Source organism: Impatiens glandulifera, chromosome 1 (assembly GCF_907164915.1).
Source record: "Impatiens glandulifera chromosome 1, dImpGla2.1, whole genome shotgun sequence".
Lineage (NCBI taxonomy): Eukaryota > Viridiplantae > Streptophyta > Magnoliopsida > Ericales > Balsaminaceae > Impatiens > Impatiens glandulifera.
Window position 1 is genome coordinate 10011105 of NC_061862.1, and position 25642 is coordinate 10036746.

Below are 25642 nucleotides of genomic sequence, written 5' to 3' on the forward strand. Positions count from 1 at the left end.
AAGAAAATAAGTTATAATAACTTATTAAAATATTTTATAATATTTAAATTTACATAATTTATAAATATATAATTAAAATACTTTAATATTTTTAATTAAAAAATAAAATTGTATTAATATTATATATTAATTATGAAGTCATGGATTTTATATATATATATATATATATATATATATATTATAAATTTGGATATATGTATTATAAATTTGTATATAAATATTTTATTTTATTAAATATATATTTATTATAAATTTACATATATATATATATATATATATATATATATATATATATATATATATATATTTATATATATATATATATTTATATATATATATATATATATATTTATTAATGTCAAATAATTTAATTTTAAATATATAAAATATTTTTTTATTAAAAACATATTTTTATTATTTATTTTTTATATTTGATATATATATGTAAATTTATATTTAATTTAATTCTATATACACCATTTTTATATAATAAAAAAATAATTTCAAATAAAAAAAAACATAAATATTATATTTTCTAAACATCTTTTTATATAATAAAATATTATTTTAATTTTAATTTTAAAATATTATATTTAATATATTTTTAATGTAATCATATATTTTATATTTTGTATATACATTATTTCTCTTTTTTTATAAATCTTATTTTTTCTTAAATTGTTGTAAAATAAAACTTAAATTGTTTATTTATATATTATTATTATATTTGTTAAAAAAGATTTTAAAGTTTATTTGTTTCTTATTTTAATTTTCTTTTATAAAAAATAATTTTTTAATGTATTTAAATATTATTTTGTAAAACAAATAATTAAACAAAATTTATTATTAATATTAATTTTAAATTGTACTATTTATTATATTATTTCAAATTGTAATATGTTTTAAAAATTTATTTATATTTATAAAAAAAAAATATTTTTATTTTCTTTATTTTATATGTTTTTGGTTTAAAATATTTATTTATATATTCGGTTTTATAAAATATTTGAAAAATAAATAAATTAAAATATTTAAAAAATAATAATTTTTTGAAATAAATATAAACTTATTATTATATTGAAAATTAATAAATATCAATTTATTGATTTAGTTTATAATTTTCTATATATAATTTAATAAGTTTGATAATTTATAACGTAAAATTAGATCTATCTAATATATCAACTTTTTATCTTTAAATTATAATTTATTTAATAAAGTTATAAAAAAAATTATATCATTATTAAATTCGAAATTAATTATTAATTTTATTATATTTTGATTAAAAATTAATTATTAATTTTTTAAATCAACTTATTTTTTTAATTTGAAAAATAATTATTCTTACTAATTGTTTTTATCAATTATTATTATTCATAATTTTTAAATATTTACAAATTTATATTTATAAATTATTTTTTAATTAATTAATTTTAATTTATTGAATAAATATTAGATTTTAAATTTATTATATATTTTATTAATATATGATTTAAATTTTTTTTAAATATATTTCTTAGAAATATTTTATATAATTAATTAATAATTTATATTAATTTTCATCCATTTTATTATTACGAAAAATATTTTGAATTTTAAATGTTTTTATTTATTTATATTAAAAACATTTCAAAATTAAAAAATATCTATATTTAAAATAAATTTTTATATCGTATTTTTATATAATTATAAAAAACATTAACAAAAAAATCAATTTTTTTTTTATAATTTTAAAATTAGTAATTTATATTATATATTATTTTTAAATAAATTCTATTTATCAGAATATATTATTTTCTAAAATTTATTTTTATTATATTATTTTTTAAAGTTATTTAAATGAGTTAAGATTATTTGTTTATATATATATACATGTTATTTATTAAATATTTTTGAAACGGAATACAGATTAATAATAGATAAACTAATAGAGAGATACAAATCACTGCTTAAATTTGAACTAACAAATAGTAAAATTTCATTGTATTACATAAAAATTTAAGTTAGTTTTATTTTAAAAATTGAAGGAAAATGTCTAAATATAATTACTCCAAATTAAAAATCACTTTGTTGCCCTTACATATCTCATCAATCAAAATAAAAACTTATATGTTTTCATGACATGTACACAGATGATTTGGGTTAATTGATGTGACCCATAAAAGAAGACATATTTGTATTAACAACAAAAAATGAAAGCTCATTTTAATAATTCAATATAGATCCCATTCAATATTAGCACTGCCTACAATCATTAGATATTCAAAGAACATTTAGCAAAACATTTATTTAGGTCTTCAAACCAAAAAAGCCACACAAAAAAAGAATCTATAAATGAAGCAATCATGTCGTATTCAAATACCACAGTTTAAAACCTGGATGGGCAGCTGCATCTTATTCATCTACATTTTTGTTCTTCGGCTTTTTCGATCTGTCATATCTTAACTATTGCTATTACTAATGTAAATGTTACAATGTTTGGCCTTCCTGGCATAAATAATAAAGAAAACTGACAAAGGTAATTTCACTTTGATCATCTGGTATTTAAATTGAGAGTATACAACTCAAAATAAAACAATCTCCAAGATTTTACCAACAAAATTGCGTGATGAATTTCTCTTTACTCTTTGGGCCTTTTGCTCATTGTTTTTCGCTTGTTGACATCCAGATACCTCTTCCTTAACCGAATTGATTTTGGAGTAACCTATAATATAGTTAAAAGGATGAGCAAAAGGGAGTAACAAAAATTCAGAACATAAATATGTATATTACCTCAATGAGTTCATCCGAGGCAACATATCCTATTGCTTCTTCAAGAGTCATCTGTAGCCAAGAAAGGTGGTGATTTCATTAAAGATTAAAAAAACACATGTAAAGTGAATGAAAACTACCAAAAAGAAAAACGTACAAGACGAGGTGGGGACAGTTTCACAGTCTCATCCTTGCAAGCAGACCGAATGTTGGTAAGTTCTTTGGCTCGCACTGGGTTCACCTGTAACAAAAGAAAATAATACCATCCTTGATGAGTTGGGTTAGGCACAATAAGATACTAATAACTAAACCAAAATTGACTCAGAAATGGGAAGACAGCATCTTACGTCCAGATCCGAATCTCGTGAATGTTCTCCAATAATCATGCCATCATATGCCTGTATGCATGTATATCCACCCACCAAAAATTAAACACAAATCCTTCCATAAGTAACAAAAAAATATATTCATATTACCTCCATCCCAGCGGTGACAAAGAGAGTTCCACGGGGCTCTAAACTCATAAGCGAATAAACTGTGGTTGTCCCAAGCCCCATTGACACCTGTTCCACCATTTAAATGCAATTTTTAGAAAAAAGGAAAAACAAAAATCAAGGACACATTTATACATACCAGTACTCCCTTCCTAACATGCCCAAGAGGACCTCTATACTTTTCATATCCTGTAAAATAGTTACATAAAAATATGTCAGATGATTGTTCTAGCATAATCTAACTCAACCAGGTATAAAATTACTGAAAATGTATGCCTACGGAAAATTCATACTCCTGAAACATAGAAAGAAAAATTGAAGATGAAGGAGAATCTTATCACATGAAAAAACTTACCCGAGAAAGCGCGGTGCATAAACCCAGTGCCACGGGTATCACTGCTGAACACACTCCGGTAACCAACTAATCCCCTATAATTCCAGAAAGAAATAGCCAAATTATACATTTGCTTAACTGGAAAACATTGTATAATTTTTATCAAGACACTTATACTAATATCTGACAAACCTTGAAGGACAACTCAACAACATTTTAACTCTACCGGCATGTCCAGGGACAGGACCCATGTCCGTTACGTCGCCTTTCCTATGGGACAGTGCTTCCATTACCAATCCCACATGCTCCTCATTAACCTGATATATCACCATGAGAGTTAGAACCAGTAATAGCTTAAGTAGATCCAATGAAAAACTCAAAACCCAACCTCAATGGTCACTTCTTCTATTGGCTCCAATTTGGCACCACCCTCCATCTTATACCTAACAGGGCAAAAGTAAAGAAAGCTTGCACATAAAATCCCTAAAAGCTGCAAAAGATTATACACGGCTTCTCTTTCTTGAGGATACGAATTATAAAGAGATCAATTATATAGAGAGAAGATATATATTTGCTCTTGTCAGGCATACAACAAATAGAAAAGGAAAAAAAAAATCGAAGGAGAATGAAAAACATACATGACTCTGGGTGGTGATACCGACAACTCGAATCCTTCGCGTCTCATATTCTCAATCAAGATACCTAGTGTATCCACAAGAAAAGTGAACAAAAATGTTTAGCACATATTAATAACAATGCAATGTTACCAATTAGCTTAAATCAGTTAATCGGTGAGAGGTCCAATGTTTCCAATCAGCTTGAGAAAGAAACTGAGCATAGGCTGGTTTGTGAGATTAGGAAAAGCTTACCTAGTTGAAGCTCTCCTCTCCCCTGGACTTCATATGATTCTCCCATACCTGGAAGCACGTTTATAGCAAGATTCGTTTCTGCTTCAGCCATAAGTCGATCACCAATCTTCCCACCGGTCAACTATGAATAAGTCGTGGTAATGAAGGGTTTATTTAGCATGCGATGATTAACACACCCTCAAACAACATAGAAAGAAATTAAAATGGATATGATTCCTTTTTCATGTATTCTTTTGTCACATTGAATGAACCGACAACACGGTGCAAACTAAAAAAAATGCTAAGACTTACATGAGTGCCATCCCGACCAGCAAGAGGAGAGTCATTGACACCAAAAGTCATGGAAATTGTTGGGGGATCCAATTCTGCAGTGGGAAGTGCAGTTGTTACCTAGAAAGTGTTTAAAGAGGAATCAGAGAAATGCAAACAAAAAGCAGTTCTTTATACCATATGACCTATAACTTGTCCAGGGAAAAAACAACTTCCAAGAGGAGAGATCATATTTGCATAAGCATGAATTACTTACAAATTAACAACTCACAGCATACAACATGGAAAAACATCTTTAAGTGAGCATTTTGCTTGATTAAAAACACAGGCATAAAAATGTCACAATAAAGGGTTCTACATTATTGATACTATATATAAAGAAAATTAATATAAAAAAAACAAAATATGTAGGATAACCGTTCATTATTTGGTTCCCTAAAGTTCAGAAAATTAGTATACCTCCACATTTGCCACAGTATGTCCTATTGATGGTTTTCCCAACCCGGCCATTGATATTATGTCTCCAGCACCAGCACTATCAATCAGCACCATGTGTGTACCCTTCTTTTTCATCAATTTCACAACCTACATGACAAGAACAACTACTAACAATAAGAACCCTGTAACCTCAAAAATCAAATTTGAACCCAAGAAAGAAATTCTGATTACAAATTATGGATCCCAAATTCAAGTCCATTTTAGTTAAAAATATTCACATTTGTGTACATATATAGAAAGAACCCTAAAGAGATCTACAATTACTAGCATTTATTTAGAATGCAGCATATTTTCATCAGAATAACATGACTGACCAGAAATAACCCAAGAGTAGATGTCACGTAAAACATACCTTCCCCTCTTCAATTTTCTCAATCCCAGTATCTGTTTTCTTAATCCCATGCACTCTGTCCCCAATACAAAGGACTCCAGAAGTAACACGTCCAGTTAAAATCCGTCCAAGATAGAAGTCTTTTTCCATCATGGAAACCTGAAACAAACAGTCAAGTATCCATCTCAATTCCCATAAACAAAATAAAGCATACATGGAGATCAGTGAACAGGGATGCTCTAGTTGAGGATGCTCAGAATTCATGATTCCTTCAGGGAAATGCCTACCTACATCAAGTCTAAGCCTTTTTTTATGAAGGAATCTATTATTGCTTATACAATCAAATCATATACTAAAATATTAAAATACCCTTACTTTATTTTTTATATCATTTTAAAATATGAAATACAAAGGATATTTTAGTCATTTACCCCAAATAATCCATTTTTCATCAAACAAGGATTTTTTACAAATAAATAGGATTATTTGAAAAGAAAAAAAAAACTACATCTAACAAGCTCCTAGTGCAGTACATAGCAATTTCCTAAGCTGGCCATGGTACTTAAATAGGTTCTTATAAAGCATGATCACGAACAATAAGAGCTCGTACCATCTTTAGTTCTAGTAACACAAAATAATTCCTACTTTGAGAATCAACATGATACAAGAGAAAAGACAATTCAGCCTATAACGCCAAAAGAATAGGCTGATTCAGAGCCTTCCCATCACTTAAAATCAAGACTCAGAATGATATGTACACATGTCCAACTACAAACTGGCAACAGTTCAATCAGTAACAAATACATCCTGACAGGCATATAGTAATGTTTATTTTAGTACAAACCAGCATCTGGAAAGGGGCTTCTAAGTTTGCTGTTGGTGAAGGCACATGTTTTACAATTGCATCAAGCAACTGTGCCATATTCTTTTCACCATCAGGTGGACTTTTGGTGTAGGTAGATGAAGCCCATCCTTCTTTAGCAGAAGCATAAAGGACCGGAAAATCTAGCTGCTCCTCTGATACACGATATTAAAAATAGAAGACAATATTTTATGATCATAGGTCATACAAAGGAAACTGCTATATATGATTTAAATCCCAACACTGATCAAAGAGAGTAGAAGGGTAATTTCACCTGTGGCACCAAGATTTGCAAAAAGATCAAACACAAGGCTCTCAACTTCGTCGCACCTTTCCTCAGAAACTGCAAATAAGGTGTGCAAAATCTTGAGTAACCAAACATTGATGGATGTAGCACAAAAATGATGTGAGAATTCAGTTAAGAATTTGACCTGCAGGTCGGTCTACTTTGTTAAGAAGAAGAAGAGGACGCAGCCCGTATCTTAAGGCTTTAGCGAGCACAAACTTTGTCTGTGCGAGTGGACCTTCACCAGCATCTACAACCAGAATTGCTCCCTCCACCATGCCAACAACCCTCTCAACCTACGGTCACACAATAAAGACAGAAGGAACCATCAGTATGCAAAAGATATATATTTGTTTTGGGCAAAAAAAATATGCAACAGATTATCCAGTGATATGTGGTGTTTCAGACCTCATTAGGATTCTGCACCAATGCATATATGCAACGAGATAGAGCGTACAGACTCGATTTTGTGAATTTAAAGTATGAACATTCTAATATACTATATCAACTCTTAATAATATACTACAAAGATTCTAATATACTATATCAACTCTTTAAGTACAGCTCTTACAATGAGACCAAACCAGTCTATCTAGTTTTCATAGTAGGACCAAGTCGACATAGAATTCACCAGATTGCTATAGGTCATTTTTTATTGATCATGTACTACTTACGCCATGTTAGGCATTTACAAACTTCATATTTGCACCAAAGAGTTTCTATATGTTGCAGCCACTATCCTATTTCTTCTATACCCTTCACCAACAAATTATTGCATGTTCCAAAATCCTTGCCACACCTTCCTTCATGTGTTCCACATGTACACCTGTCTTTATATAGTATTTTTCTTCCTTTTAAATGCAAAAGGGTACTTTTTTAAATCCCCAGTCTCTAAAAGAAACATAAGGACTCTCCAAAAACAAAAATTTCATGAATCATATTGTTTGAAAATGAAATATATGACATTAATTAAACAAATCAACTAATAAAAATATACTTCGATTTGTACATACTTCACCACCAAAGTCGGCGTGTCCAGGTGTATCAACCATGTTTAGCTCATTTTCCTTCCAACAAATAGCTGTAACCTGTGAACCACATACATGATATATGTTTCAATATTGATAAAATTCGGAATAACCACATCCTGACAAAGAAACATAAAATCATTGCAATTGAATACTATAAGGACAGTAAGCAGTTGCCAATGAAACATAATTGTTTTGGAAACTGAAGAAGACGAATTACATACTATCAATATCATAAGAAGGTAAAAAATAATACTTTTTTAAATGATTGTAGCACCCTCACTCTGAACTTTGAATTAATTAAAAAACAACCAGACGAACCTTAGAAGCTATGGTGATGCCTCGTTCTCGCTCCAAGTTGATGGAATCGAGGGCACGCTCGTGGGGTATATCAGCACCGCACTGGCGAAGAAGACGGTCCATGAGGGTGGTTTTACCGTGATCGACGTGGGCAATAACAGCGACATTCCGAAGACGGGTCGGGTCAAGAGAGCTGCTTGGAGCTGTCCCAGCTGCAGCCGAAGCAGCGGCGGAGGATAAAGCACGCGAATAGGCAAGTGGGTTTCCGTAGAAAGATTGATTGAAAGAGCATGAGCGAGAGGCAGAAGTAGAGAGAGATTTCTTGGTGGTAGACCAGAGGGAGCGAAGCAACGGCCCCGCCATCTCTGCCTTGGAGGAGAAGAAGTAAAGAGAGCAGAAGTTCGGCTCCGCTTGCTTCAAAGACTCTCTCTTTGTGATCGAGGGAGAAGGGTTTTTCTAAAGTAGGATGTTAATGATTGATAATCAGATACCCGCCGCCGCAGGACCCGACATACCGGGTTTGGGTATAAACCAATATTGGGGATAGGATTTGTTTTTACTGGAATCTGTCTATTCTCGGGTCGGAAAGATGGGTATTTGTCAAACCCTGAACATTGATTGACCAATTACATTTATCTAATAGGTCGGTCATATATCGGGTTAAGGGTTGGTAATCGCAATATTAACTGTATATTGCGATTTCGGTATATATTATTAATATCAAATAATATTAAATTTTAATTAAATTTTAGTTTAATTTTCAAAATTTAAGTTTTTATAATTAAATAAAAACAAAATAATTTAAAAAAATAAACAAATCTATAGTCATATTTTTTTTTAATATTTGAACCACAAATTTATTTTAAAAAGTAAATAAATTTATTGAGATATGTAGATTCGCTGTTTGATTTTACTGATAAATTCATAATTAGGGATGACAGTAAACTCTCGATAAAATAATATTCGATAAAATTATAACCTCGATAAAGTTATAACCTCGATAAAGTTATTACCGTCCCAACTCGAGCCGAATAGCTAAAGCAATAATTTAAATAAATTTATTAAGTAATATAATTTTTTGACGCATATAGGTCCCAACCGATATATAAAGTAATAATAATATACTATTTTTTAAATAATTCAGGGTGCCTTAATGAAATATGAGTCAATCGTTGTCTGTTTTGTATAAAAATTTATATTCATTAGAATCTCTTTCTTCACTTTTTTATAAAGCTTTATGAAGTTATGGAGTGCTTCTATCATATTGTAGGAGAAAAATACTAAGTTTCATTGCGGCTTGAATTGCTTATTTACGAGAAACAGACTCCAAAACACAATTATCATCCTCATTGTCTTCATCTTGATTGTTTTCTCCAAGACCTTCAATGATTTCTTCATCAGTTAAAATCTCGTTCGTGTCGTTTTCACCCGGATAATGCAAGAGTTGATCCACATTCATTGTGTTACGGTATTGTAACTCCTTTATTGTTGACCCTAATTCTCTAATGCCTTCTTCTTCTAAAGACTGTGAAATCACATTTTCTACCGAACGAATTTTGCAATGTTGAAAACAATTTGCAATTGTGGTATTCTTAACATTGTTCATCCAAGTTGAAATAGCAATGTTGACTGCATCTAGAACAATGATCTTCTCTGAATTTGTTTATCCAACAAAAAAACCCTCTAAAATTGAACGACAAAATTTGCAACGATAATGCATATTAAATGCTCTTATAATTTCTGCATCACATGGCTGAATTTTTTAAGTTGTATTGGGTGGTAAAAAAGAACAATTCAACATTTTGTAACCTTTGAATTACCTTTGGATGGGTAGGAAATTGTCAATAACCAATAAAATCTTTCGTCCATCCATCTCTTGTCGAACCATTAAACATATTCTTCAAACAATACTCCAGTCATCCACGCTAGTTTATTGACACGATATTGGATTATTGTTTTGAGATAAAAATCATCTTACAACATAAGATATTACACCATTTACAATACATATTAAATGACTTTAAGAATATTTTTTTTTTACAATAAATGAACCCCAATATATAGAATTTGAATTTTGAATGTAATTTATTATTATACATGTAAAATAATAAATTATTACTTTATCGATTAAATAATATTTCGATAATATAATAATTTTGAGTTGGTCCGACGTTATTATTTTACAGAAAGTCTATTGTATATATTTATATATTTGTAAACACATAATATTTATATACTCCAATTTAAATAAAAAATATAAAATAATAATAATTTTAAATTATTTATGAGATATAAAAAATCAAACAAAATACAAAGTCATTTGATCAAACCAAACAAAACTCCAAGACCCAACATAAAAAACAAAATATACCCAACATCTAAAAAAGGCTCCAAAGAAAGCATTTGATATAAATCCTTTTGTATTGATTTTCGTGCAAAATTTTTATTCGAAAATTTTAACATCGGTTTACGTCTTAAAAATATTCTTTTAAAATAAAATATTATTTAAAAAATGTCACTAATTCTTAACAATTTTTTTAAATTATTTGAAATTAATTTCAAAATTCAATTTTAAATAATTGTCAAGAAAAGAACTCAGTTGAATTATTTATTTATTAGTAAATCATCACATGTCATATGTCATGATCTGATCTCCTTACAAATATTATTATTTCTTAGAAATTCATTAAAATAGTTTAATTGTCAAAAACATTTATAAGAGATGTGTTATAAATATAGAGAGAATGAACTTTAGTTAGTCGACGACAATAACATAATTTGAGTTCTTTTCTAAATTTTATGAACCAAACTAGTTTTTTTAAATATCGTTAGTTTAAGAATACAAAGCTTGTTGTTATCCAAAATTTCAGATCAATTCTTAGTTCAATTTTTTTGATGCCTTATATACATAGTTAATGGATGATGTGTTATAATTGGAGGTCTTCAATAGGTTAAAACTTAAAGTCATCCATATTTTATCTCCTCTTATTTAATATTTCAAATTCTCATTCATGCTTTTATAACTAGCAATTGACTACAATATATTAATGTTGAATTTTCCTATAATTTGAATTGAAATTATAATGTTTCAAATAAAATTGACAATCCAATTCAACTTCATAAAATCAATGCAATAAAACATGAGTGAAACAAAATTTATTAGAGATCTATATTATAATATAGAAAATTTATGTTTAATTCATTCACAAAAGTTTACTTATTGCAAAAATAATGTTAACAATGTCCTCAAAGTTCTGATTAGCTTCTTCAAGGATAGGAGGAATGACCGGTGGACCGTCGTATACATCATCACATGACTTAACTCCATCTAAAACGGATATTAGATCACTATATATTTCCCTATCACATGACTTTAGAGCTGCATCCGCCTTATTGAGATTGATCATTGCACCTTTGTAAGACGTATCACACGATTGCAGTTAATCTTTGGTCTCAGTGTTACTTGCGTTTTTGTAAATTGCGTTTTTGTAAAGAGATGCGATCACAGATATTGCAAGATTTCCCTTAGCATATGTCTTATCAATAAGTATTTGAACCAGACTTTTCAAATCAGCTTGTGCACTTCGAGTATCAGAATTCAATATATCATTGCAAAGAGTAGGGTTCTGAGTTTTGGAGCAAACATTTTGGATCCAAGTTGTTGATGAATTCACTCGTGGACCTCTTATTGCAGAAGAAGAGGCGATAAGAACGTAATAAATCGCGAAGAGAAAGACTAGCAATTTGGTGCTACAAGAGAAAGACGTAATTGATATATATTATTGTTCTTTGATTAGTTGGGTGTTTATGAAGAAAAAATAATCTTACATTTATATAATGAATTTATCGATTAGAACACTAATATATATATATATATATATATATATATATATATATATATATATATATATTATATTCTACCATATATATTTTATCTTTATATATGGATATAATATACATTATACCATTTATACATAATATATATATATATATATATATATATATATAATATTTATATATATATATATATATAATAAAAATAATTAAAAAAAAATCTCTTAATTTATTTTCTCAATATATATTTTAAACACCTAATATTTATATACCTCAATTTAAATAAAAATATATAATAGTAATAATTTTAAATTATTTTTGAGAAATAAAAAAATCAAACAAAACATAAGCACCCAAACCAAACAAGGCTTAGTCCCTAATATTTATATACCTCAATTTAAATAAAAATATATAATAGTAATAATTTTAAATTATTTTTGAGAAATAAAAAAATCAAACAAAACATAAGCACCCAAACCAAACAAGGCTTAGTCTTAATGGCTGAACCTATATAAAAATTTCAGGCAGGGTCAGACCAGCATCAGATAGGCCCAACATCTATAAAATAAAAAAAAATAAAAAAAAAAACCAAAAAGATTTATTTTTAAAATCCCTTTGTTCCGTAAAATAAAACATTATTTAAAAAATGTCACTAATTCCTTTTTATAATTAATTAAAATTAATTTTGTGGTTAAATTTTAAATAATTCGAAAATTTACGACGATCAAATCCTAATTTGATTCTTTAGAAATCATTTAGTTTAAATTAATTAAATATAATTAATTAAAAAAATATTTATTTTAAAATAAGTTGTCAATTTATTTTTAAAAATCAATAAAAGTCAAGTCACAAGTAATTTTAAGAGAAATAATTGTAGCTAAAGGGATAATTTTTTTTATCTCCTCTTATAATTGGAGATCTTCAATGGGTTAAAACTTAAAGTCATCCATGTTTTATCTCCTCTTATTTAATATTTCAAATTCTCATTCATGCTTTTATAACTAGCAAGCAATAGCAATTGACTACAAAATATTAATGTTGGATTTTCCTATAATTTGAATTAAAATTATAATGTTTCAAATAAAATTGACAATCCAATTTAACTTCATAAAATCAATACAATAAAATATGGGTGAAATAAAATTTATTAGAGATCTATATTATAATATAGAAAATTTGTGTTTAATTCAGTTACAAAAGTTTACTTATTGCGAAAATAATATTAACAATGTCCTCAAAATTCTTGTTAATTTCTTCAATGATAGGAGGAATGACCGGTGGACTGTCATATACATCGTCACATGACTTAACTCCATTTATAACCGATATTAGATCACTATATATATATATATATATTTACTTATCACATTACTTAACTCCATCTATAATCGATATTAGATCACTATATATATTTACTTATCACATGACTTTAGAGTTGCATCCGCCTTATTGAGATTAATCATTGCACTCTTGTAAGACGTATCACACGATTGCAGTTGATCTTTGGTCTCGGTGTTATATGCGTTTTTGTAAAGAGACGCGATCACAAATATTGCAAGATTTCAGATCAGCTTTTGCACTTCGAGGATTAGAATTCAATATATTGCAAAGGGTAGGGTTTTGAGTTTTGGAGCAAACATTTTGGATCAAAGTTGTTGATGAATTGACTGGTGGACTTCTTGTTGCGGAGGAAGAGGCGATAAAAACGTAGCAATTTGGAGCTAGAAAGACATAGTTGATATATATTATTGTTCTTTGATTAGTTGGGTGATTATGGAGAAACAATTATTTGTATTTATATATCATGAATTTGTTGGTTAGAACACTAATTAATATATATATATATATATTTATATATATAATATTTATATTTATAATTACCATATATATATATAATATATATATATATATATATAAATATTTACATTTATATATATAATATTACATATTTATTTATTTATATATATTAAAAATAATTATAACTATTATCCTAATTAAAAAAATATATTTCCTAATTTATTTTCTCAATATATATTTTAAACACCTAATATTTATATATCCCAATTTAAATAAAAATATTTAATAATAATAATTTTAAATTATTTTTGAGAAATAAAAAAATCAAACAAAACATAAACACCCAAACCAAACAAGTTTTAGAATGGTTGAACCTATATGAAAAAAAGTAATGATAGGGGAGGTAAAAATTTGTAGTAAATGGGGTGTTCTACCCACCTTTCAAACAATTTTTCTCAAACTATCCACATTTTCATTCACATTCCCAAATTACCAATTTTTCTCTCTCTAAATCATTAATCAACTTTTTAATTACCCATCTTCCACATTAAATTCACTAATTACTTTATTTTATAAATACAAATATATATAATTAAAATTAATAATATATATTAAATAAAATATATTACATAAATATTAAAATAACACATATATTTTATGTTTACTTAATTTTATAATTATGATATATATAATTAAAAATAAGCATTATAAATTAAATAATACAAATAAATATTATAAACTAAAACAAAAATTATTACCTACACCTTTAATATTATATATTAAAATAAAATATATTATATTATATAAATATTAAAATAACACATATATTACATTAAATATTAAAACAACACATATATTTTATTTCTACTTAATTTTATAAATATAATATATATAATTAAAACTAAACATACTAAATTAAATATCAAAATAAATATTATAAACTAAAATTAAATAAATAACATAAACCTTAAATAAAATAAAATAAACTAAATCTTAAAATAAATTACCTAAATCTTAAAATATTTATAAAAATATTAATTTAAAAAACCTTAAAATAAAATAAATTACAATAAACTTTAAAATATACGTGTTATTTTAATATTTATGTAATATATGTATTATTTTAATATTTATATAATATATATATTATTTTATTTTAATAAATAATATAATATTAAAACTTTATGTAAATTAATTTATTTTAGTGTATAATATTTTATTTTAGTTTATAATATTTATAATGTTTAATTTTAATTATATATATTAAAATATATATATATATTTTTATTTATAAAATAAAGTAATTAATGAATTTAATGTGAAAGATGTGTAATTAAAAGGTTGATTAATGATTTAGAGAGAGAAATGTGGGTAGTTTGGGAATTTGAATGAAAATGTGAGTAGTTTGGGAAAATTTGTTTGAAAGGTGAGTAGAACAAGAAATGGTTCCAGCAAACGACATGAAGTGCTAATTAAACTTGATGACTCGTATTTATTTATTTTTCCTTTTATATTCATTAATAATTTTTTCTCTCTTCTCATTACTTACATTTTCTCTCTTTATCTTAAATATAACGAATTTCAATAAAAAATTCAATTTTTATTATTAAAAAACACTTAATAATTTATCTCTTTAATTTTTTATTATTATAAATATATATTTTTTAAATCATTGTACATGCCCACTATAAACACATTTTAATTAATTAAAATTATTAATCATTTTAATTATTAATTTTCTTTTTTAAACTCTTAAATGTTATTTTTCTTTCTTTTCTCTATTTAAAAATCTCTATTTACTAGTGTTATAACGGATGCAAGAACAATGATAATAATAGTAAAAGACAGAATGAAAACGACACCCGATTTAACGTGGTATCCAGCAAAATTGCTGACTAATCCACGGGCAGAGCCACTGAAAAATATTTCACTATAATCGTTAACACGGATTACAGATACTCAGAATAGTTCAAAAGAGAACTAACAAATATTGGGTGCATTGAACCAAAGAGGAGGGGAGAGTTTCTTTTATACACTAAGAAACTTCCCCAACTCCCATCATCTTCCGATGTGGGACAATTATACAAAAAGAATATTCTAGGCAAAGAAACCCAACAAATCTCCACCTTGACTTGAATATTTTCCCAGATAGTCAGATGCACCAGATTTACTTTAAATATCAGATGTGCCAGATTCATTACACTAAATGCCCAGATATATTTTCCCAGATAGCCAGATGCACCAGATGTACTTTAAATACCAGATGTGCCAGATGTACTTTAAATACCAGATGTGCCAGATGCATTACACTGAATGCCCAGATAAACAAAACAGATGCATTACACTAAATGCTTAAATAAACAAAACAGATGCATTACACTGAATGCCCAGATGTGACTTGCTCTGCCTCAGGCCTTGCCCCTTCAAGGGCAATCAACAGCTTCTAACATTGATTGATTCACCCTTTCTGCTATACCATTCTGCTGTGGTGTACCTCGGACAGTGTGATGTCTTGCAATCCCCATATCCCTGCAGAACTCATTAAACTCAGATGAACAGAATTCAAGTCCATTATTTGTTCGCAGCCTCTTAACCTTCTTTCCAGTTTGATTCTCCACCAGTGCCTTCCAATGTTTGAAGGACTTAAATACCTCGCTCTTATGTCTTAGAAGATACAACCAGGTCATCCTTGAGTAATCATCTATGAATGTTACAAAATAGCTATAACCTCCTATACCTTCAACTTGAGCAAGACCCCAACAATCAGAGTGAATATAATCTAGTGTGCCCTTAGTTTTGTGAACTCCCTTACTGAACTTACGGCGATGTTTTTTTCCCGAAAATGCAGTGTTCACACAACTCAAGGTTGGTAACCTTGTGGCCAGATAGAAGATCTCGTTTGGACAAAATTTGCATCCCCCTCTCCCCCATTTGTCCAAGTCGCATATGCCACAACTTGGTTACATCAGGGTGCCGATTCACAGATTTGGATGCGACCGCAGCGGAACTTGTCAGCGTCTTACCTTGTAGTATATACAAGGTATTCTGTTTAATACCTTTCAGTATTATTTTTGAACCTTTACTGATGCACAATGTTCCTTCTTCACCGCTAAACTTGAAACCTTTAGCATCTAAAATGCCTAAAGATATTAAGTTCTTCTTCAGTTGAGGAACATGTCGAACGTCAGTTAGGGTCCGTATCTTACCATCATCAGTCAGAATTTTGATAGTCCCAATACCCACCGTTTTACATATGGCATCATTTCCCATGACCACGTTTCTCGACACCACAATCTACCGGAATGGTGAACTTCACAGTTGGGTTAAGCATGAAATTTTCATCAAAGACAACATTCTTACTCAGAATAACCCTCCTATCAGAAGATGCTCCAGAATCCAGAACCCACACATCAGTGTAATGTGTGTGACCATCAACAACTAAGGCCAAATCCTCTTCGGAATTTGTACCATCTTCAGCAACTGCAACAGTACCTGGTGCCTTCTCATGTTGACTTTGTCTCTTCTTTGGACATTCATTCTTCCAATGTCCATTTTCCTTACAGTAATTGCACACATCTGTTGGTTTCGAACCCCTACTGACTGGTTTCTTGGGAACTTCTTTTTCCCCGGTTTACCATATCCCTGATGGTTATTTGCAATTAGCCCAACAACCTGACTATCCGAAACAGTGCCACTACAAATATGTCGCAATTCTCTACTGTGAAGGGCAGATCTAACTTCTTCTAAAGCAATGAATCTTTACCACTAATGAAAGACTCCCTAAAGTTTTCATATGATATTGGTAAAGAAACTAACAAAATCAAGGCAGCATCCTTATCATCTATCTTAATATCAATATTACACAGATCTAATAATATTGCATTTAATTGATCTAGATGGTCTCTAAGAGGTGTACCTTCTTGCATACGCAGACTGAACAGACGTTGCTTCAAAAGCAACTTGTTGGTTAAGCTCTTCTTCATGTATAAAGTCTCCAGCTTAGACCACAAACTAGCAGCGGTTTCCTCCTCAGCCACCTCAGTAATGATATCGTCTGCCAAAGCCAAGAGCAATGTTGAGTGTGCATTTTCTTCCAAAAACTTTATATCAGCAGGTGGCGGGACAGGTGTAGGCTTCATCAAGGGAGCCCATAGGCCGTGTTGTTTCAACAATGCCCGGACCTTGATCTGCCACAAACTGAAACTATTCCTCCCAGTAAACTTGTCGGCTTTCAAAACTTTTACATTCAACCATCGTTCTTGCCTGAGCGGATCTGAACAACCCTGCTCTGATACCAGTTTGTTATAACGGATGCAAGAACAATGATAATAATAGTAAAAGACAGAATGAAAACGACACCCGATTTAACGTGGTATCCAGCAAAATTGCTGACTAATCCACGGGCAGAGCCACTGAAAAAATATTTCACTATAATCGTTAACACGGATTACAGATACTCAGAATAGTTCAAAAGAGAACTAACAAATATTGGGTGCATTGAACCAAAGAGGGGAGAGTTTCTTTTATACACTAAGAAACTTCCCCAACTCCCATCATCTTCCGATGTGGGACAATCATACAAAAAGAATATTCTAGGCAAAGAAACCCAACAACTAGAAACTCAATCAACTAAGTTCAATCAACTACAACAACCAACTAGCACACCATGATATTATTCTTCTAATTAATTATTATTTATTTTAATTTGAGCCATTTTTATTATTAAAAATAAATTTTATTTTTTTAATAAATAAAAGAAAATAAATTACTAAAAGAGAGAAATAATTAAAATGCGGTTTATAGTGGGAGAAATAATTAAAATGCGGTTTATAGTGGGAGAAATAATTAAAATGCGGTTTATAGGTTTATAGTGGGTATGTACAATAATTTAAAAAATATATATATTTATAATAATAAAAAATTAAAGAGATAAATTGTTAAGTGTTTTTTTAATAATAAAAATTAAATTTTTTATTGAATGCTAGTATTTAAGATAAAAAGAGAAAATATAAGTAATGAGGAGAGAGAAAATTATTAATTAAAAAGAGAAAATGTAAGTAATAAGGAGAGAGATAAAATTATTAATAAATATAAAAAAGAAAAAGAAATAAATAACAAGTCATTAAGTATAAACAGCAGCACTACACGTAGTTCCGTTCGCTGGCACACTCAAAAAAAATTGAGGTCAATCAAAATCAGACATCACATGCTCAACTTCTAAAAAAAGGCTTTTGATATAAATAAAATATTAAAACCTACCGAAACCCTTTTTTATTGGTTTCCGTGGAAGCTCTTGGTCTCAAAAACTCAACCTTAGAATATAATTAAATATAAAAAATAATAATTCATAAAATTATTATTATAAAAATAATTAATTAAACTATTAAAAAAAATATATTAAAAATGAATAATAAATTATATATAATATTAATAAAAAAGTATAATAAAAATTAAAATTAAGAAATATAATAATAGTGTTATACCCATAAACTAGTTACTATTTTATACATGGTGTAATTATTTTTATATCACTTAATTTTTAATTTCTCATTATACCTTTTATTATTATTATTATATATAATTTATTATTATATAATATGTTAAATATATTTTATTTAATTTTAATATTATTAATATTATTATATTAATCATTTTTAATATATATTTTAAAATAATTCAATATTTTAATTAAAAAATATTTATTTATTTTTATAACAGTAATTTTATTAATTATTAATTTATATATTTTCTTATATTATAAATAATATTGTTTATTTTATGATAATTATTAATAATATTTAAATTAAATAAATATAATTTATAATTTATATTATAATTAATTTTTTATAATTTAATTAAAATTACATTAATTATTAAATAATAGTAGTAAAATAATTTATAGTAATAAATAATATTATTTATAATATAAGTAAATATAAATAATAATAATAATTTTAAATTCATACTTAAACAACTTATACACTTATACTACATTCTTATACTATATACCAAACACAAAAATAAACCATATACAACTTATTCAATTTTTATAATTCATACTAAACATCAATAACATATATCAAATGCAACTTATAATGCCCTATATTATTTATATCTCATTACAATTTATACTTTTATATAATTTATATCTTATATAATTTATACACATACCAATAATCTATATCAGGGCATCCTAGGTAGTCTTATATATGAAATTTAATATTTTAATAGCTAGACCACCTAAAAATATTAAATAGTTTTATAATATTGTGTATGAATTAATATTTTATAAATAAAATTTTGAATAATTATATATTATATTTATTAATATTTATAAAAAATAATATTATACCTATATAAATCTTAATATATAATACAAATATTTTTTCTCTAAATATATATATTATATATAATATATAATAAAATAATTATATCTCTTATACTATTTTTTTTAATATATTATATAAATTTATTAATAAAATAATTTTTTTCTAATATAATATGTATATATACATTGTATAATTATTATATATTATTAAATAAATTAGGAATTAAAATTTGTAATTAGAATAAAATGTATATATTGTATATTGAAAAAAATAAAAAGATAAATTGTTTTTATTCATAAATTTATATAATATATTAAAAAAATTATGATAAGAAATTTAATTATTTTTATTATATATAAAATTATATATATTTAAAATATATATATAATAAATGGGAGAATTTGGAAGAAAAATGGAGAAAGAATTATTTACTTAATCTGAATTGATTGACAAAAAAAAAAGTAACAAACTTCTTTTTTTCTTATGAGTGCTATACTTCGGGCCCATCGACAATACATAGGCTCTACTGAAATAGATTTTGTGGAATCACGTTATTTCTCTCAATTCCTTCATCACACTTCATAAATAAAAGAAATGATAGGAAGCGGAAAAAAAATTGACAGGAATGTATAGGGAATGATGTGTCACTTTTTAATTGGACTGAAAATCTGAAAATTCTCTCTTCTATTAAATTTTCAATCCATTTAAAAAGTGACACCTCATTTCCTATAAATCCTGTCAATTTTTTTCCATTCTCTATCATTACTCTAAATAATATATATATATAATTAAGAAAGAAGAAATGTGAATGAACGTGGATGGGATGGAGTGTACACATCTCCAAAATCTCTAATGGAGATTATATATATAATCGTTATATATTTTATTTTATTTTTTTATAAAGTGTTTGAATTTATTTTTGAATTAGAGTCTAATAATATTTTAATAAGTTTATCTTAAATATAAAACACAATAAAATATGAAACATATTTTTTTTTGTTTAAGTAAATATAATTTTTAGGTATTAAATATATAACACTGATATCATACCGATTTTAAGTTATATCAAAATCAATGTGCGATAAATGTTTGAATTTTTCTATACTGATTTTTTTTTATAAAATATAAAGTATGGATAAAAAAGTTAAGGTATAAAGTATTGACCACCCACCCTTACCAATATCTGATACCTATCTAGATTAATATAAAAAACAAAATGTGTTTTTTTTATTAAAGTTGAATAAGACATTTTAAATACCTTACCATTACAAATATCATCATAAATACAACATTAATCTTGTTATTATTCACACACTCTAATTTTATTTTTTTATAATTCAAAAAAGATATTTTTTTGTCTATTTATTTTCAACTTTTTTTTAATAAAAATATTATTTTCTCTCACCACTCTTCATATTTAAATTTTAATTTCTCTTCAACATTTATTTATAATCTTAATGATCTTAAACATGAACTAGGAAGATCCTCGTACGATGCACATGGAAAAAAATATATTGTTATAACGTCTCGTGTTATTAAATTTGGTGTTGAATTTAAAATATAAAGTGTTATTAGTCTAGTTGGTTAAAAAGTTGTACTTGTTTTATTAGATTGCGAGTTCAAAACATACTTATAATATTTTTATTTTTAACCGTTTTAAGTTTATGGACGGGTCAACCAAGAATCCGACCTAAATATCCATTTACTCTCACATATATCTATTCAAATTAACCACAACTCTCAACCCGACAATCCGGAAACTTTTAAAATTAAGCATCATTATATATAGATTAGTTAGTTAAACATGTCACGCGTTCATCAAATTTGCTGTTAAATTTAAATTATAAATTATTATTGTCTAGTTGGTTAAAGAGTTGTATTTGTTTTGTTAGGTTGCGAGTTCGAAACATACCTATAGTTTTTTTAATTTTATTTTTAACCGTTTTAAATTTATGGGCGGGTCAACCCAAAATCCGACCTAAGTATCCATTTACTCTCACATATATCCAAATACCTATAGCATTTTTAATTTTATTTTTAACCGTTTTAAGCATCATTATATATATAGATTAGTTAGTTAAAAATGTCTCACGTTCATCAAATTTGGTGTTGAATTTAAAATATAAAGTATTATTAGTCTAGTTGGTTAAAGAGTTGTACTTGTTTTGTTAGGTTGGGAATTTGAAACATACCTATAACATTTTTTTTAATTTAAAACCGTTTTAAGTTTATGGGCGGGTCAACCCAGAATCCGACTCATGTATCCATTTACTCTAACATATATATCCAAATTAATAATAGCTCTCGACCCGATAATTCAGACATTTTCAAAATTAAGCATCATTATATATATATAGATATGTAAGTAAATAATTTATTTTTAACATTTCGATATTATTAATTTAAAAATTATTTATTAATATTATGTTTTTTCTTATTCAACCTTTACCATCTTATAATTTTAGTTTGACAATGAATAAATACTTGTCGAGGATTGGGTATCCGACGAATCAATGATATAAATATACCCGTGATGATTGGAGTCTGGAGTGAGAAGTAAAATGAAATCGAGCTTGGGAGAGGTGTACTTCATTACCTCTGATCATCTTTATTCATAATACTGCGTGAATTAAATTTTAAAATAAAAATAAAAATAAAAATTTAATTATTTATACATAAATTTTTAAAATTTCGTATTTTGATGGTAGTAATAATTTCGACTTACTATTTTTTGATATATAAAAAAAAATCTATATTTTCAATATTTTAGGTATAATATTACGATAATAAGAACATACGGGTCGGGTACTAGTATTAGCAAATAAGATAATGAAATCTTCTCAATGACCACAATAATGGAGCAGGGTTTCTGCAGCTGCTGCGTCTATCTCGTCTTCTTCGCCTTCTTCTTCATTCATTTGACCGTTTCTCTTCTTCCGATCGGAATCCATCCCTTAGGTTTTCTCTTCCTCTATGTTTACATCTTTTGATGATTGTTCTTGTTCTGTACTAGTTATCTTTGTTACTTCAGTGTAAAGGATCTATCATAGCTAGTATTAAATTGATCTGAGTTGTTATACAGATGATAAGTACTATCAATCGGAAGTGATTAAGTGTAAAGACGGATCAAAGAACTTCACTAAAGATCGCATCAATGACGATTTCTGCGATTGTCTCGATGGAACTGATGAGCCAGGTATTTGAGTTACGCCTCCATTATTTTTCTTCACACATCATCAAATTTAGCCTGAGAATCGAGATTTCATCAGGTTTAGCATAAGTGTATGTGCAATCATCTCATAATCCCTCGATTTGCAATTGCAGGAACTTCGGCATGCCCTAGGGGAAAATTCTATTGCGGAAATGTAGGAAGCACACCTCACTTTTTATTCTCTTCTCGTGTGAATGATCGAATTTGTGGTAAGTCTGAGATGATCAAGCTACTGTATCTTTTTTCATTCAGTGTTCTGATCCATGAACTGATTCAAAGAAATTCTTTAGATTGCTGTGACGGTAGCGATGAATACGATGGTAGCATCATTTGTCCCAACACTTGTGTTATGGGTGGGAATATTGCATATGTAGCTACAAAATACGCAAAAGAAGCTGAAGAACAGGCCAGTTTGGAGGACTCGAGCTGGAAAATTAAAGGTGTTTTAATTTCCTATCAATCAAGTTACTTCATCTGTTCTTATTGATTAATGAGATTATTGATTTCAGGTCTGAAGGTAGTGATTATAGTACAAGCTGTAATTGTCATCTTTGTGATTTTCTTTCGTGTGCTCCGCTGTAGAATCAAATCCAGACGCAGACATTTACATCGCATAAGCTTACCTTGAAGTGATTTTCGCATCTCAGTCCTTGTAAGTAGACATTTTCTGTAGAAATGACAGCTACCAGCATCTTTTAGTTGCTTTGATTTTTCACTTCTAGTGATAAATTATGTTCTTTTTGCCTCAGGTACCCCATCACTAGTTGTCATATGGCGTTTCCAAAGATCGCCACATCTATTGGTTGTTCCAAACGCCTTTTCTCTCCATTTTACTTCATTCGATCAGTCTCTTCATTGCCAACTCTCCAAGAATCTATCAAGACCGCTGTCGAATCCAAATCATACCAACAAATCCCTGATCTCCTCATTGAATCTGGAGAATTTTGCAATAAGGAGAACCCATTCTCCTTCCTTTCTACATTCCCAGAGAAAAACCGAATTCAAGCCATTGATGAACTTCTACAATCATTTGTACCCATTAGACCACGGTCTAGCCTAAGAGTTGCTTATTCCTATCTATTGTCTTATTCCCTCCAAACCCCCAATCCACTCCCTCTTGCTCTCGCCATTATCCAACGCACTTCTCGCTCCGGCTGCATCCCTAATCCACAAATCAACCTCCTACTTTCAACTGCCTGGATTGATCGACGTGCCAAATCCCAATCAGTCACGAACCTACTAAATGAGATGCGATCAATCGGTTACTACCCTGATTGTGGAACTTGTAACTATCTCATTTCCTCGCTCTGTTCCATTGATCAGCTAGAGGAGGCTGTAAAAGTACTGAATGGAATGAGTAAGGCAAGGTGTACACCTGATTTGGACAGTTACGGTTCTATAATAAGCAAAATGTGTGCACTAAGGAAGAGTAGGGAAGCTTTCAGAATGATGAAGGAAATGGTTGAAAAGTTCGGTTTGAACCCTCGACAAGAGACGGTGTTAAAAGTGGTTGCATCAATGCGTATAAACAATGAAATGTGGGGAGCGGTTGAGATGATTAAACTTTTGGAAAATGCGGGGTGTCTTTTAGGGTTTGAGATTCATGATTTAGCGGTTAAAGGTTGTTTAGAGCGGCGTCAATATGTTTTGGCAGGGAAGTCTGCTTTGAGAATGTCGAGAAGGGGGTTTATACCGTATATAACAACTAGACAAAAGGTGGTCGAGAGACTGGCTAGTATAGGAGAGGTCGAACTTGCTTCTGCGGTTCGTCAAAGTTTTGTGGTGCTTAAGTCCTAGGGTTTGCAACCCTTCTTACATGTATGTTGTTCAGGTGATTTACATTTCCAAATTACATTTCATTATAGGATTTTGTTTTGGAAGTAGATTATTAATTGTTGTTAGTTATATATGCCATTGACTACAATTTTAAGCAGTTACAATTTAAGTAAGATCAAAATACATTTTGAGAAAACATAGAATTCAATATCTTAGAGTTTTTCTTTTTTCCTGAGTGCGACTAACCCCGCGGTTCAAACATATAGCCCGCAACGCAAACATACTAAACCAATTTAACTAAGCGAAATTTAGCCAACTTGATCCTCCTCCCCCAGGAATTCCAGACGAGGGAACCCTAGGAGACCTAGGAGAGCCAGCGACTTCAACTACCTCTCCCTATCCATTTCGGGTTAAGAAGACGTGAGCTTGCCACCGTGTAGCCCCCACACTTCTCTAAAGTTTTCCCTTTTTAATCTATCCCTATACTTCATGGAGTCGGGGATATCTGCGTCATAACAGCTAGATTATGATTATTATGGATATTTTTGTATAACCAAAATAATTGTACTAAATTTTACAAAACTCGATTTTTTATTTTATTAACATAGGAGGCTAGAATGTCTCACGGTAAGGAAGACATTTATTTCATCTTAAGGCGTTTTAAGCGAAAAT

At 28.2% G+C, this 25642-nt stretch overlaps 2 protein-coding genes across 3 annotated transcripts; one reads left to right on the forward strand and one right to left on the reverse strand.

Annotated features, from left to right (window-relative positions):
- Window positions 1-2329: 2329 nt before the first annotated feature.
- On the reverse strand, window positions 2330-8465 carry LOC124919988 (50S ribosomal subunit assembly factor BipA). The gene is made up of 19 exons (XM_047460367.1): window positions 8045-8465; window positions 7709-7783; window positions 6841-6991; window positions 6684-6752; window positions 6392-6564; window positions 5569-5706; window positions 5178-5303; window positions 4740-4838; window positions 4449-4569; window positions 4218-4281; window positions 3968-4022; window positions 3772-3896; window positions 3601-3674; window positions 3385-3434; window positions 3228-3314; window positions 3099-3149; window positions 2909-2992; window positions 2773-2823; window positions 2330-2704 (listed from the first exon to the last, which is right to left on the reverse strand). The coding sequence occupies exons 1-19, from the start codon at window positions 8384-8386 to the stop codon at window positions 2621-2623; spliced, it is 2019 nt and encodes a 672-aa protein (XP_047316323.1). The 5' UTR covers window positions 8387-8465; the 3' UTR covers window positions 2330-2620.
- A 14335-nt stretch (window positions 8466-22800) lies between these two features.
- On the forward strand, window positions 22801-25099 carry LOC124919437 (pentatricopeptide repeat-containing protein At1g06270-like). 2 transcript variants are annotated; one of them, XM_047459674.1, is made up of 6 exons: window positions 22801-22941; window positions 23066-23179; window positions 23308-23403; window positions 23485-23634; window positions 23704-23846; window positions 23944-24085. In XM_047459674.1, exons 1-5 carry the CDS (start codon window positions 22827-22829, stop codon window positions 23820-23822), a joined length of 594 nt encoding a protein of 197 aa, XP_047315630.1. In that variant the 5' UTR covers window positions 22801-22826; the 3' UTR covers window positions 23823-23846; window positions 23944-24085. The 2 variants fall into 2 exon arrangements, with proteins under 2 accessions (XP_047315630.1, XP_047315628.1); XM_047459672.1 differs by lacking the exons at window positions 22801-22941; window positions 23066-23179; window positions 23308-23403; window positions 23485-23634 and having other exon boundaries at window positions 23705-23846; window positions 23944-25099.
- The last annotated feature ends 543 nt before the right edge of the window (window positions 25100-25642 follow it).

Coding starts and splice junctions, on each gene's coding strand:
- LOC124919988 (XM_047460367.1), bottom strand. CDS start 8,386: ATGGCGGGGCCGTTGCTTCGCTCCCTCTGGTCTACCACCAAGAAATCT. Junction 6,753..6,840: donor CAAAGTAGACCGACCTGCAG/GTCAAATTCTTA, acceptor CCTTATTTGCAG/TTTCTGAGGAAAGGTGCGAC. Junction 2,993..3,098: donor CACGAGATTCGGATCTGGAC/GTAAGATGCTGT, acceptor CTTTTGTTACAG/GTGAACCCAGTGCGAGCCAA.
- LOC124919437 (XM_047459672.1), top strand. CDS start 23,966: ATGGCGTTTCCAAAGATCGCCACATCTATTGGTTGTTCCAAACGCCTT.